General features: G+C 39.4%; 1 protein-coding gene across 2 annotated transcripts in view; it reads left to right on the forward strand.

Moving 5' to 3' along the window:
• Positions 1-1,332: 1,332 nt before the first annotated feature.
• jam3a (junctional adhesion molecule 3a) overlaps positions 1,333-13,812 on the forward strand; it is a 32,237-nt gene continuing 19,757 nt past the window's right edge. For both annotated transcript variants that reach the window (XM_041242438.1, XM_041242439.1), the window contains exon 1: positions 1,333-1,431. In XM_041242438.1, the coding sequence (XP_041098372.1) occupies positions 1,383-1,431 (49 nt within the window). In that variant the 5' untranslated portion in view covers positions 1,333-1,382. The remainder of the gene's footprint in view (positions 1,432-13,812) is intronic.

Here is a 13,812-nt window from a genome sequence, read left to right on the forward strand (position 1 = left end):
ACATGCATAGAATAATTCAGCTACCACTAGACTATTTAAAGCCCTACTAGCTTTAAGCCTTGCCCTACAAGTGCAGTTCACAAGAAAGCAATACAGATTGGGACTTCATCGTTAGCACTCAGCTGGAAGTATCAAAAACCTAGCCAGTGCGGTGTTGAAATTCTAAATGGATAAACCAGATTTTTTGTAAACTGTTATGAGTATAACACAAATAGCATCTGGAGAAAAAGAAAATGAGAATCCCTTTTCCCCCCATTGTTTCTGGAGCTACATCAGAGATTGTGCGTCATGTGCATAACCACCTCCTGCTGTAGGTACTGTGATAGTGGAGGAGGAGGAGGAGGAGGAGGAGGAGGAGGAGGAGGAGGAGGATACAGCATCTTGACAATGACACAAACGAAACTACCTTTAGTGTAAAATAGAGCATGCCTTTAATTGATGTCATGGGTTGTTGGTAGAGACTCCGGTCAGAGAATGTGGTTCCCAGTGCTGCTAGGATTGATGGTGTGGGGGAGGGCCACTGGACTTGAATGCTGCTATAGCCAGCTGTCTGGCACCAAGCTGCTGCCATGACAGGAGCAGAGGAGGGACAGCCAGGGCAGGGTGGATCTGAGAATGGCATGCTGGTTCACATGTTTCCCTCGTTCACCTTTCAGTACAAGGATTGGTATTTCAGACGCACGTGTCTGATTACATGACGTCCATGGTAGTTGTGCAGTTTACTGTGATTTATTTTGGTTAACAATACAGAACATATCTGGTATTTGACTCATTTCCTTCATAAGGTTCAGTGGGTTGTTCTGTGGTTTTCAGTTCACTTTAATATAGCTTGGGAGTTTGGCCCATACCAGAGAATCTGACAAGCTTACACCAAGAATAATAACTTCAAGTACACCAGGATTGGGAAGGTTGTGAAAATAACTCAAACAAAAATTGTAAAATTACAATAAACTCAGAATCTTAGATGTAGTTCAATTACTTTTAGATTTAAGCAACATAAAAGATTTATTTTTTTTTACCCCTAAATGGATAGACCAGATTTGTGTTTCCATGGACAATAAATACATACATACACAGGCTATAATGATGTTATAATTATGCATATTTACATACATTCTAATAAGGTATTATATCTATGGTACTATATTATATAATAATAATTGAACACGCCTCTGTTTAAAGATGCTGGTATTACCTTTAATTTATTTATTTATTTATTTATTAAAGGAATGATGTCATGGTTTTAGCTTGTAGTAACTATGACAACGTTGCAGAGCGCATCTTCCCTCCTCCCCTGGAAGCGCGGTCCTCCCCGTTCCCTCTCTCCTCACGCTCTGAAGTACGCATGCCCGGGCAGATGCTCTCCATTCACAATCTGCAAGATGGCGATGGGGAAGCTGGCCAGCGTTTTCATCCTCTTCGCAACATGCTGTGAGTTCACGCGAAAGTGCATTGTGTTTATGTTTCATTTTCAAGGAGAGTCATTTTCTTTCTTTTTTTTTTTTATATATATATATATATATCTGCGGAGATATGTACTACGTTTCCCTGGTTGCAACTTATATACCGTATGTATTAAAACAGAACAAAAAAAAAAAATCAAAACACATTTATATCTATGCATTTTTTAACGCTATAGTATATTGTATGAGTTGGTGTTTTATTTAGTAAAGGTTCATGTTTTAATAGGTTACAATCTGGTAGTTGTCGGCTGAGGAAAGGGATCCCGTTATAGCTTTATTGTAAGCACCAAGCAATTCAAGTTACTCTGTTGTGAATTTCTTAATATAAACGAACAACTACCAGTACTTTGGCTAGTAAAGTTTAATTAAGTTTGGCTATAAATAAGCGTGAAACCTTTTTTGTAGTTTACTAAATTTTAACTGATGCCGTCTTTTCAAAATACCGCCTTCCAATGTTTTGCATAACGAAACGTTTTTTTTGTTTGCGGTTGTTTTTTGAAAGATCTAGTTAAAGTCAGACTGTATTTCACGAATTGTTGTTGTTGTTTTTTTTAATTGAAGTTGTGTTACTCTTATTGAATTAAAGTTGGGTATAAAGTTGGAGTCGCTGAGGCGAGATAACGGTTTTGGAGATCTGTGTGTGGGAATAAGCACTGACTCACACTTCACAGACGCGGTCTGTTTTTCACCAATAACTGGGGAAAAAAATAACATTTTTACGCAACTTCAATGTAATGTTTTGTTTTTCTCCAGTGCTATTAAGTATTATATCTCAATAGTTAGCCAATTGACCCGCGGGTCATATAGTTTCAACAATACGAACCGAACCCTTGTTTTATGTGCTTGCATTAGCTTAATCCGAACTGTTTTCTCTGTTGTTTTTTGAGTTCCCCCAGATAGATTTCACAGCACAAACGCTATTTCTGAATTTCTAATTGCGTTTTACTGTGTATTAGTGTTTATGGTATAATTAAGTTGGTTGGAAAACGAATGTCCCTTGCCGTTTGTGTTATGTACGTTATCCTGCTAGATCCGAGATTCGTTTTTGTTTAATTACACAGGATAGCAAGGGAAGCAGTCTAATTCTTTACCGTGTGTTGGATTGTTGTATTTCCCAATACATGTAACTTGGTAAATCATTTACGTTATTTTATTATATGTATTTTTAACCTTTTACATAATTAATCTGATCCTAAGGCAAGCACACATGCTAAAGATAAGTAATGCATACATACATAAAATGTACATTTGAAATATACAATTGTATTGGGCACATTTAACAGACAATTATAATGTTAAACTATAACAGTGATTTCATAAATAATTCAAGCTCTACTTTAATAGCACAGATTTTTTTTTTAAGTTGAATTCAATAGCTTGTTGGTCTGTTTGATTAAACAGTGTGTGTGTTTAAAAATAAATAAATAATAAATACACTTAATGATTAAATACAAAAAGTGTTTTCCTAGTGATTGACTCCAATACACTGTAGCAACTAAAACATTTCAGCACTGGCATACATTCCACTAGAATATCTGCAGTATCTAATACATCCACTGGAAATTAAAAGTATGCTGGTTCTTATCTTATAATATCTCTACTGTGTTAGGCTGTACTGTATTTTCTGCAATAACCTTTCCCTTTTTTTGCTATGAGCAAAACTAGTTAGGAAATATGACTTGATGCGTTTGTCATTAGCATATTAATAATGGAAATTGGATTCCATGGTTAGAATCTGAGCTTTTTAGAGGTACAGTGCATTTAAGAGAAAAACAAACAAAAAAACAATTACCGGTACTTGGAACCTTAGTTCCAGTTCATACTTATTTCTGACAGGACTCGGCAACAGTGGGATTGCATTTAAAGTGGCAGTATCCCACAGTAGTGTTCGCAGTTGAGCTAATGTACATTCGTCCATAGTTTAGCCTTATCTGCACTTAGAATGCCAACCTTGTCTACTTTCTCCGAAGGTAGCTTTAGCTGTGTAGGACAGCTAACAAATAGAGTGCTCCTGTTACAACTTGCAGCCTAAGGAAGTCCAGTCTAGTCTTATAGTACAGGATGTAACATAGATAGGGCTACTCACAACTGTTTACTCCAGATTGTCATTAGTACAAAGGAAAACAATTTGGACTATTTATAAGTAGCCATAGACAAATGCCCGAGTTGTGGGTTAGGGTTGTTTATTTCTGGGTTGGTAACAATGTTCGGGTGCATGATTCCTGTCTGAAGAAACACACCGATTCTCAGTTTGGAACAGCTCTTGAGAATCAAGCCCGTCATGTTTTTGTTATCCTGGGTATGCTTGACGAAACACCTGTGGACTGATGTTTTCAACATGCGCTTGGAAGAGACAAAGCCATCTTAAATGGGGGAAAACTGTTGCTGAACATGTCTCGGGCATTGCAATTCATATACAAACAACAAAACATTCAGTTTGAATGAAGATTGTGTGGAAGCTTCAATCATTTTGCAATACACTGATCATCCGATTCTAAATAAATACTGTATTGCTCCAAATTCAGGATCAGTGCTAATAGAAGTACATTAGAAACTTGCCACCTTGTTAGGAGAAGTATTGTTTTTCAAACTGGGTTTGGAAAAATGAGGCCTGACACCGTGTCTGGTTTTCATTATGCTTTCTATGACGGCAAACGGTCGTTATAGTAGTAACATGTGTAGGCTCCCTTTGGTTAGGGGAGGATCATGCCTTCAAGGCAAAGAAAGGACAGCGCCAGGATGTATCACAGAATCTTCACCCACATCCCACTGAGAGTTTGGAATGGTATTCTTTTGGGTGCTATTTGCATAGAACAAGGTAGCGTGGGTTTTAAGAACCACCCTCGCCTAATTATATTTAAGCAAGGCGCCAAGTCCTTTTATTTTCAAGGCTCATATCCTCGGCCGTCAATGAAGTGTTACGTAGACGCCCAGCCATGGCCATCCGATCAAAAAAAACAAAAAAAAAACAGCTCTCCCACTTCATCCAGGCTAGACTGCCGTTGCTCCTCCAGCACAGATTAACATAGACATTGTGTCATTCGGCGGAGCGTCGCAGAAGAATCTGTAGCATGCAGGACTCTGATTCCCTTGTGACTACGTCTCTCTTGGTGGCGGCTGGGAATGGTCCCTGAGCTTGTGGTCCTTATATAGACAGATTTCAAGTCTCTGATCCACATCATACTGGGGCACCACTTCCTTTTGATCTTTGCTTCGGGTCCGTTTTAAATGTAAGTAGTATACTGGATACAGTGTAAGTATATCCAGTAGCTGTTGGGACAGTGCGAGGAGTGCTGTATGGCAGTGATAGTGTACTCCAGTTCACTGCTATGAAGTCATTTTCAGATTGATTTGAGTCTGGCAGTGTTTTCTTTTTATATACATGTCTGTTAACTGGCTGACCAGATTTGAAAATTCACACTAAATAAAAATAAGGAGCCTCTTTTATTATTAATAATAATAATAATAATAATAATAATATATATTTATGAAACAGAATCTTTCAAATTACGGGAGAAAAAACAAGTGATCTCGGTTTACAGTCAACGCTTAGAAACAGAGTCGGCTCGGCACAATATACTGAACAAGGTCTTTGAGGAATTCTACTAGATTGATCTGGGATTGAGGTTTATTTAATAAACCCAAACAAAGAGAAAACGCATTTTCCGTCACAAGAAAGTCCTAGGTTAGGAGCAGCAGCAGCGTCACTACAAACTGTTTAACAGTAAAATCTCCTGGCAGAATCAGGTAAAACCTTACAGTGCAAGGATGCATCATATTTCACACAAGATGAGGGCAGCAATGCACGTTACATGTGATCACCGATATCTCCACTCTGCCTTTAAATTCCGGATTACCTCAGGGTCCTGTTTGAATTGCCCAACAGCCAGACGCAGTTTTTGTTGACCATGCAGCAACAGGCTCCTGAACCAAAGTATTTTGTGTATGTTATGGAGCATATCCAGGAATGACTGGGCTTTGAAGGCAGCACATGTCCTATCAGCCACATTTGGTGTGATCTGTAGACTGGAACAGCTGGGAGGAGGCTGTGAAAGAAAGTGCTGGGAACACCGGGGTCATCACAGTCCTTGGCAATCCTTCTCAAGAATGATACGCTGTGCTTTGCCTGTTTGGTTGGACATGTGCTTGTAACATGGTGTTGATCTTTTGAATGATTTAGAGTAGTATTTTTTTTTTTTTTTTTTTTTTTTTTTTTTTTAATCCATCACAAACGGTTTTTGTTAAAAGAGAAAATATTTCGGGTTAGTAAAGATTTATGTAAAAACTGACCAAACGGCCTCTTACAGAGCAGGTACCGGTAACACTTTAAAGGGTCCCTTTTTAAGGATCCCCTGCACGTTTTACCATCAAGTTGAAAGGGTGCCTACATTGTGAACTATCCAAAAGGTATTAAAATGTGTAGTAAAGAGGAGTCGAGATTAAGAAGGGGATAGATAATCTGAAGAAAGCTGAGCTGTATTTTAGGAATGGCAAACATGCACATTCTCTGAATGTAATGCATGTAAGAAGACAGGTGTTTGTCACAGAGATGTCTGAGTTTGGTTCAATGAAAGTGTTCATTGAACATGGCAAAAACCCTTATTTTTAATAATACCATGCAGGATCTTAGGATGTTTTTTTAAAATCGTAATTCTGTTAATGTATTTTGAGCTGTTTATAGATGGGTAAGCAATTTTGCATAGCATGTAATGCCTTTGAACAGAAAAACAAATACTGCTGTTAACACCAATAAATATAAGAAATTGCAATTCTGCAGACGTAACGTTCCAGTAACTTCAGCTAGTCTTAACAATTGCAAACAAATTGCAGTAAAAAGACATGTTCATAAAAAAAATATATATATATATATTTATATATTTTCTGTTAGCAAAATTACAAGACAACTTGATTACATATCAACATTCAGGAGGCAATAAATGACTTCTCAAATAATTAGTTTTAAAACATAGAGAGCCAATGCTGTGAAGGACGTTTTCTTTATAAAGCATGGCAGTGTGTGATCACACTGCGCGTTAGTTTGGAAGTTAATGCTAGGAGTACATTTTGATTAAATCCGTAGAACGTTTTTCTCACTAATGCCTTTATTCAATACCTGCAATTCTAAAATGGAATTTGAAGCCTGAATTAAACTAGATATGGAAAAGCAGGTTCTTGCTTTATTGCTACTGCATGTTAATACCTACTGTACAATAGGAGGACAGTAGAGTTGCCATTGATCCACAATATATTGGAATGCTGCCATCGGTAATTAGTACTGAACGATTTAAACATGAATCGCCCAGACACAGTGAAGTATATAATGTAGTGCATTGCGCTGTGTCTGGTAACTTATTCTCCTATTATGGATCTGTGTGGTACCAGCAGTACCTCAACACTTAATAAATGACAGCAATATTATGTTGATCTGCAATGCAAGCGTATATCACTAGATGTTGGGATCATCCTATCGTTGCCCAGGGACAGTACTGAGCAGATTTGGGCGCTAACGATTCCATCCCAAATAACAGCTCTTGTTTTTCTTACTGAGGTCATATTTGTTTCTTGCGTTTCCTGTTTGCTGGGGCAGGATGCTGTTCAATCAGTTTAGTCTGATCCTGACAGATACGCTGTCCTCTGGAAACTGAAACTGAAGGAAACTAAGATCTAGCCTCGCCGAGCCTGGGTGAAACAATGTTGTATTTTATTTTTAAATTAAAAACTAAGACTAGTAATTGAAACTTACATGCGTATCAGTTTACTGCATGCTAGTCCATGCTAGTGATTGATGCTTATTCTTGTTATCTACACTTGAATTAGTGCAAGTGGTCTAGTTTTGTTTATCTGAAGTGCACTGTACCAGTACGATCACTTCTTAGTGATTTGCAGTTTACTAGCACTATTAATTGGTAATGAAATAACTCAGTTCTTTCTATATAAACTGCTGCTTGTCTTTTAAAACTCTAAAGTTACTGAAGTTACACTGTGTTTGATTCGCTGTTCAACTAAAGTGCAGAATCAACAGTAAAACATAATGGAGCCAAGTCTTTGTGTGTAAAAATTGTTCTCTATGAAGCAGAGTCGTGGAATTTGTCTGTGTGCGCTGTGTGCCAAAGTAATACACTGTTGTCTTGGTTTCTTAGCTGGTTGCTCACAGGTGCCAATGTTATGTTATTGGTCTACGTTTTGTTTTTATAATAACATGTCCTGTTCTGTACTAGGCAGGACAAAACAAAAACACCTCGCACAGTGGAGATGCAGTAACCAGAAGGACACAGAGAGTGTAACACTGCAGAATGTTGCAACACTGGAACACTGCAGCCATGTAGAACCTGGTAGTTCTGTAGAACATGTGGAGTACTGTGCAGTATAATTCTGATGAAGGTATAGATCAAGCAATTCTGTCTTAAGCTATGAGTCTGAAGAACATCTGTTGACCATGTCTGTAATAAGTTCTCATTCAGAATGAAGCAGAGTACTTTAAAAGGCTAGTTTACTAGAAAGTCATGATCTTAAGTTACCAGAATGTACATCACATTGTTCCTAGAACACTTGATCACTTTCAGCAGGGTTAGCTGTACATTTTGCGTAGTGATGTGATGTACAGTGGCCTCGTACTAAACCTACATGGAATCTCCCTTTTTATATGAGAGGGGTTGTTGCTGCTTTAGTCTCTACATTTTTTAAGAAGGGCGAGTGTGCTTTTTTTTGCATGCACTGTACCACAAGCAAGATAAAATGGAAATTAATTTGATCTTAAATTCCCGCTTCTTAATCCTAACCAAAGGCAATCATGCGTCTCATCGAGTCTGAGAAGGCTTAGACCAAGATGCAATTCCCAAGGACTTGCAATACAGTTCGCATCAAACCAGCCCCCATTTGCTTGTCTCCAAATCGTTGAATCCCTGAAGGGATAGCTGCAGCGCTCATATTTTCTAATCTGTAATGGTTTGCTTTCCTGTAATTACTGTAGGTAGATGATCATGCAAAGCTAAAAATAAGAGTGAAGTTATGGATTTTAATCTGAGGACGGTTTTCTCAAACCTGGAGGAAATAAGTTACACGAGGGGCTAAGTGGAGGCTGGCGCTGTGGGATACATTGAGACCCTTCCCCTCTGGGTGCAAATCTGATTTTAGGTCAGGTAGGGTTACCAGGTTTCCAGAGTGATTTTCTTTTACAGTAGCAGCACTGAAGCTGTTACAATAACAGTATACTGTATAATAACACAGTGATCATTTAAAAATTAACACCGGGTGTATTTATTGCAGAGCATAACAACTAATTGTTTTCATTCTAGTGTCATCCAATCAAAACATGTTACATGTACAAAAACCAGATTATAGAACATACAGTAGATCAGCTATTCCCATTTAAACATGTGAGATACACAAACACTTTTGTGGATTATCTGTGCAATATCTGGTCCTGTACCTGTATTTTTGAATGACGCTAACACAACCTAATAAATGACTCCACTGTTAACTTGCTGAGCACACCGTCAATCCCAGTTTTCCCGGGAGGTCTGGTAACCCAAGTCACAGGCCTGGGTAGGGGAAATTTAGGCAAGCCACAGTTTTGACACAGAGGTTAAGACCTCTGCTGTTCTTCGACACAGGGTCGTGGGATCCTTAGTGTAGACAGGAGCTCGGTTTAACCTATCGTCAGAAGGCTGAGGTTCCAGAGCTTGTATCTGAGTGCTTCTCACTAGCAGTTTCTAATGAGAATATCGAGAGGGAAATCCAAAAAGTTTTCAGTTTTTCCAATAACATATTGATAGCTGGGTGTTTTCTAAAAATAGCTATGGATTTTCCCTGGTCCCAGCTTTTGTCAGTATCCCTGAACACTGCACACTAGTTAAAGCTCTTGAAGATGATCCCTGTGTTGAGGAGATCATCCAACACTTTGCAGGGCTCTGGAATGTCCAGGGTCTGCGAGAAGTGGCCTAGTGCACTTGTGAAGGTAGGATTTGTTTTTTGGCTGGACAGTGTAGCAAATTCCAAAATTGACAGCAGCTGTTGTATCAGAAACAATTAAAGTATGCCTACATATTTTTTTCAGTGTTAGTTTTATTTCCTTTAATAAAACCATTTCTCCATTATGCTGTAAAAATAAGAAACGCTTTCACCGTCGCTCAAGTGGTTGCTCAGACGCAGCCATCTTCATTTACCCATCGGTCTGTCTGTCTGTTTCATTAATGGGGCCCGTGTTTGAGAATTCTTTCAGTTACGCTGTAGCTGTAACTGGATTACTGTCAAACTTTTCTCTTGAAACAAAACACTTTTGTTATTAGCCCCAAGAAACTGCCAAGTTCTTGAACTTCCCAACAAAACACTCATTTATTGACATCAATAACACATGAATTTCTTCTAATATATAAACAAGTCCATTGTCTGTCTTTTGAAGTAAATACTGTAGCGTGACAGAAGATCGTTGGCAAGAATGGGCCAGTGCAGCTGCCTAGAGTATGATGCTTACAGCAAGTTAAAAAGTAAAGAAATGGGAGAGACATGGAGGTGACATCGATAGGACTTTATTTACAGGAAGATAAGAAAACCAAGATGGTAGAGCATGGTTGGACGTACAGAGGGTATACTGTACACTACTTGCAGGATCTCGAAATCCCTAAACTATTTGCTGTTCCTTAACAATTGAAACCCCTACCCTGGTTACACACGCAGTCTTACTGTCAGGACCGTAGAGTGACAGGTAGTAATAAAAAGTTGATACTTGGTTCCCTTTTTAAACCCATTACAACTGCATGCAGTTAGGAGCGATCATAGCATTGAAATGCATACCAATATGCAGTCAGTATGGAGTTTTGGCATGCTTGCACCTTTGTCCAGAGCACTGAAATATGACGGGGGTCATCTGATGCCAGGAAATGTATATACATTTTAAACAAAGGTTAATTTCTTAAGCCTGGTGGAAGAATAAATCAGTCGGCAGAGGCTTGCTGACTGCACAGCTGCTGTTGTTTCAAGAGCATGCCTACCCAAGAAAAGTGTTTTGCATTTTTCTGACATGCCATTCATTCAGATAGTTTGTAATTCACTTACCACCATGATGCAGTCAGCATAGACCTGACCCCCTCATTCTGTAGAACTACTGGTGCACTACAGTCATACATTCACAGTGATAGCCTGTGCCATATCAGTCCAGACCTTTTAATATGAAGAATACAAGGGTGGGTACGGCATCCCGTATTAAAGCTGACCATCGTAAATTTGCACAGCAGTTTTGAATTGAATGACACTTCCCCGTGCTTTTACGGTGAATAGTGGTACTAACACAATCGTACCTTGAGCAATATGTTAGGCGCTGGCATCCGGACTGCGCTTTCTTCTCTGCTTTCTTATAGAAATAATGTTTTAATTACAGCAAGCACATGTCCCTTATATTACCTGGAGAGGGACATTGTGGGGCATTAGAAGATCATCAACTCCCAGGTAGAAAAATGTATATATTAAAAAGGTAAACTATTAATATAAAATACAACAAGTAATTCTTGCTGCAGTATAGCTGAAATATAATAAGATACTTTTGAAGCCGGCTTAAGCTTTATTTCATTTATTACGTTTTCATTTGACTCAAAACGGTGGGATTTTCATGGGGATTTTGAGATCTTTTTTGCCAGAGACATTTGATCCCTGAAACAGTCTAGAGCTTTTTGAATCCCCCGTGCTTCCCCTGAGACGTCGGCAGACTTAGTCCTCCTGTGCTGTGTTTTTCTTCCAAGTATATTTTCTTTTTTAACACATAAATCACATGGAAGTTTCAAAATTCAGTTAAAATGTATACTTGTACTGAATGTACTGAATATTTGTATACATGTTTGCATTCTTTGTTAATAAATCACTCATTTATGGTTGGCTGGAGCTCCTGGAGACCGGAGTGAAAGCTTTATGAAAACAGCAAAGTCTGCGTGGGTGAGTGTGGCGTGTTCTTCCCTGGTTTCGATGGGAAGCGATGTTTTGATGAACAGGCGTGTCTCAGTGTTGCTCCTGGAGACCAGGTTCTTAATCTCTGGCATTCTTTGTATGTCATTTTTGCGCTCAGTTTAAAGAAAATCTGGTATAAAACTGCATCTTGAACGGTTAAATTCACAATTGCATTTGTGGTAGCAAATCTTTAACAGTGGTTCACAGTCTTTTACAAGGAGGGCAGGACCACCTGTGTGTTTTGCCCCATGGACCACTACATTCACGGGACAAAATAACAAGCCTATTCTGTGTACGAAATGCTATTGTTTGAAGTTTGAGTGTGTGGAAGTTTGGGGTATTTTTCGCCACAGTTTGGGAACCTAAAAGTTAGAAACCCTGTCCAAAACTGTCCTGACAAAAGTCTTCCTACAGGCAGCGATGCGCATTTAGACCCAGAAAGTCTTCAATTCCCCAATCCCTTATACAGCAGTGTAAATGCCCCGACAGTATATTAGGGCAGTGTGATTCTCAGGTGCAGTGCTGTGCCAGGGAACCTCCTGTTTAGAGCAGCACAGTAAAGGCTGTGAGAAACGGCCTTGGCTGGAACACTGGGAATGAAATCTCTGACCTTCTGTCAACAGCTGGCCGAGTGTAGGCCTACTGTTGGCACATTACACTGCTGCTTCTTATGCAGACTGGCCAATCCTTGTGTGAAACTGTAGGGTTAGAGGTTATCCTGGAAGGTTGGAACCTGCTCGTGTCTGGTCTTCTCAACAGTGGGCTGCTCAGGCACTAGCTTCAGTGTGCAAACTTGTCTGTCCAAGCTGTAAAGCAGCCAAAAAGTAAGTCCTTGTCTACTTGTGGGTACCAATGAAACATGTCTAGAAAACAAAGTGTTTGTGGTTGGCACTGCAAACTGATTGGCAGCTCAAGCACTGCTGACAATATGTTTTGCTACAGACACATTAGAAGCAAACCTTCAGCATAATGCCATCCTTAGCATTATGAACCAGCCAAAACACTGGTCATCAGTACTTTAGTTAGTTTCCTGTACTGTTATTTTTACCTCCTGAAGTTTTGATGAATACAGCAATGTGTAGTGGCAGTCTCACTTTTTTTGACCGGAGACTCCATTATTGAAATATTGATCTGGTTTTCATTTCACTCTTTAAAAGCAGTCTTAGCCCCTGCTTTTTAATGGGACTACAGTATCAACCATGTCCAAGTTACATTCTAACCTGTAACAACTCCTGTATGTACAGTATTGGTAAATATCCATGAAATACAGTTTCTAACATGCTGTTATATCAGTTTACTGTACCACTGACACAGATGCCTACCATTTGTCTTGATTGAAAAATGTCAACACACGGTACTGTGGGTGTATGTGCCTGTATGGCTCCAGTGGTCTTACTTAATCTATTTTGGTTGTACCCAAGCCAGGTACTGGTTGCAGCTTTACTGGGGCAGTAATGCAGTACATTTGCACTTTGTGTTGCCTTTGCCACCAGGAGGTATGTTAGGGAAAGTGGGATGACCCATCTCGAACTTTCACCCCAACTCTTCCCCCATGTTATACAAACAGATCGGATGTCTGTGCCTCCCGCATGGCTCCCTGGCTGTTAAATGCTCTGGCTGAGAGGAAAGAGTGTTCTTACCGAAACACCAACACCACTTCATGCAGTACAGGGAAACACCTGCTTTTCACTGGAGGCCCCCCCATCAAGGACTGACCAGGCGCAACCTTGCTTAGCTTTTAAAAAATCAGACAAGATCAGATTGCAAGTGTTCCCTGCTGAAACGTCAACACTGATAATCTGCAGGTTTGCCTCTGAGGTCTCCAGTCCAAGTCCTCACCAGGTCCAGCCTTCTTAAGCTTCCAAAGTCTGTGAGTCAGTCAGCAAGGTGGCTTGGTTAGAGTTTCAGCTTTGTTAAGAGTATGGACCTTTTTTTTTATTTATTTAATTTTTTGAAATGGGAGAACTGCCAAGCTGCGCTGTATCTGTCTGCATAAGTTAAATAAAAATTAAGTTAAAAGTTCAACATAGCCCTTAATTCACTTTGGTTTCATAGCAAAGCTTTATGCAGGTGACAAGTTTCACCCTTGTTTGGCTTTGCCAAAGCCTGTTTTTGTTGTAGAAGGAAACATCAATTTTAATTTTCCAGTTGAGATCCTGCAATGTGACTTGGGTTTTCAGGAATGCAGCTGCTGTCTCCTGTAAGCAAGCCTCCCTTCTAAGCTCTATTATTATTGCTGGACTGTACTGTAAAAACCCTTAAGGGTTTCTTTTCCTTTACGCAAGTCCTACAGTACTGTATAAACTTTATAGTCGAGCTGCATGCTCGCTGAACACATCACTTCATGTTGCTTGGAGATAATGGAATCAGAATGAAGTTCCTTTGTTGGGATTGCATTTGCACCGGAACGGTG

Source organism: Polyodon spathula, unplaced genomic scaffold (genome assembly GCF_017654505.1).
Source record: "Polyodon spathula isolate WHYD16114869_AA unplaced genomic scaffold, ASM1765450v1 scaffolds_1290, whole genome shotgun sequence".
Classification (NCBI taxonomy): Eukaryota; Metazoa; Chordata; class Actinopteri; order Acipenseriformes; family Polyodontidae; genus Polyodon; species Polyodon spathula.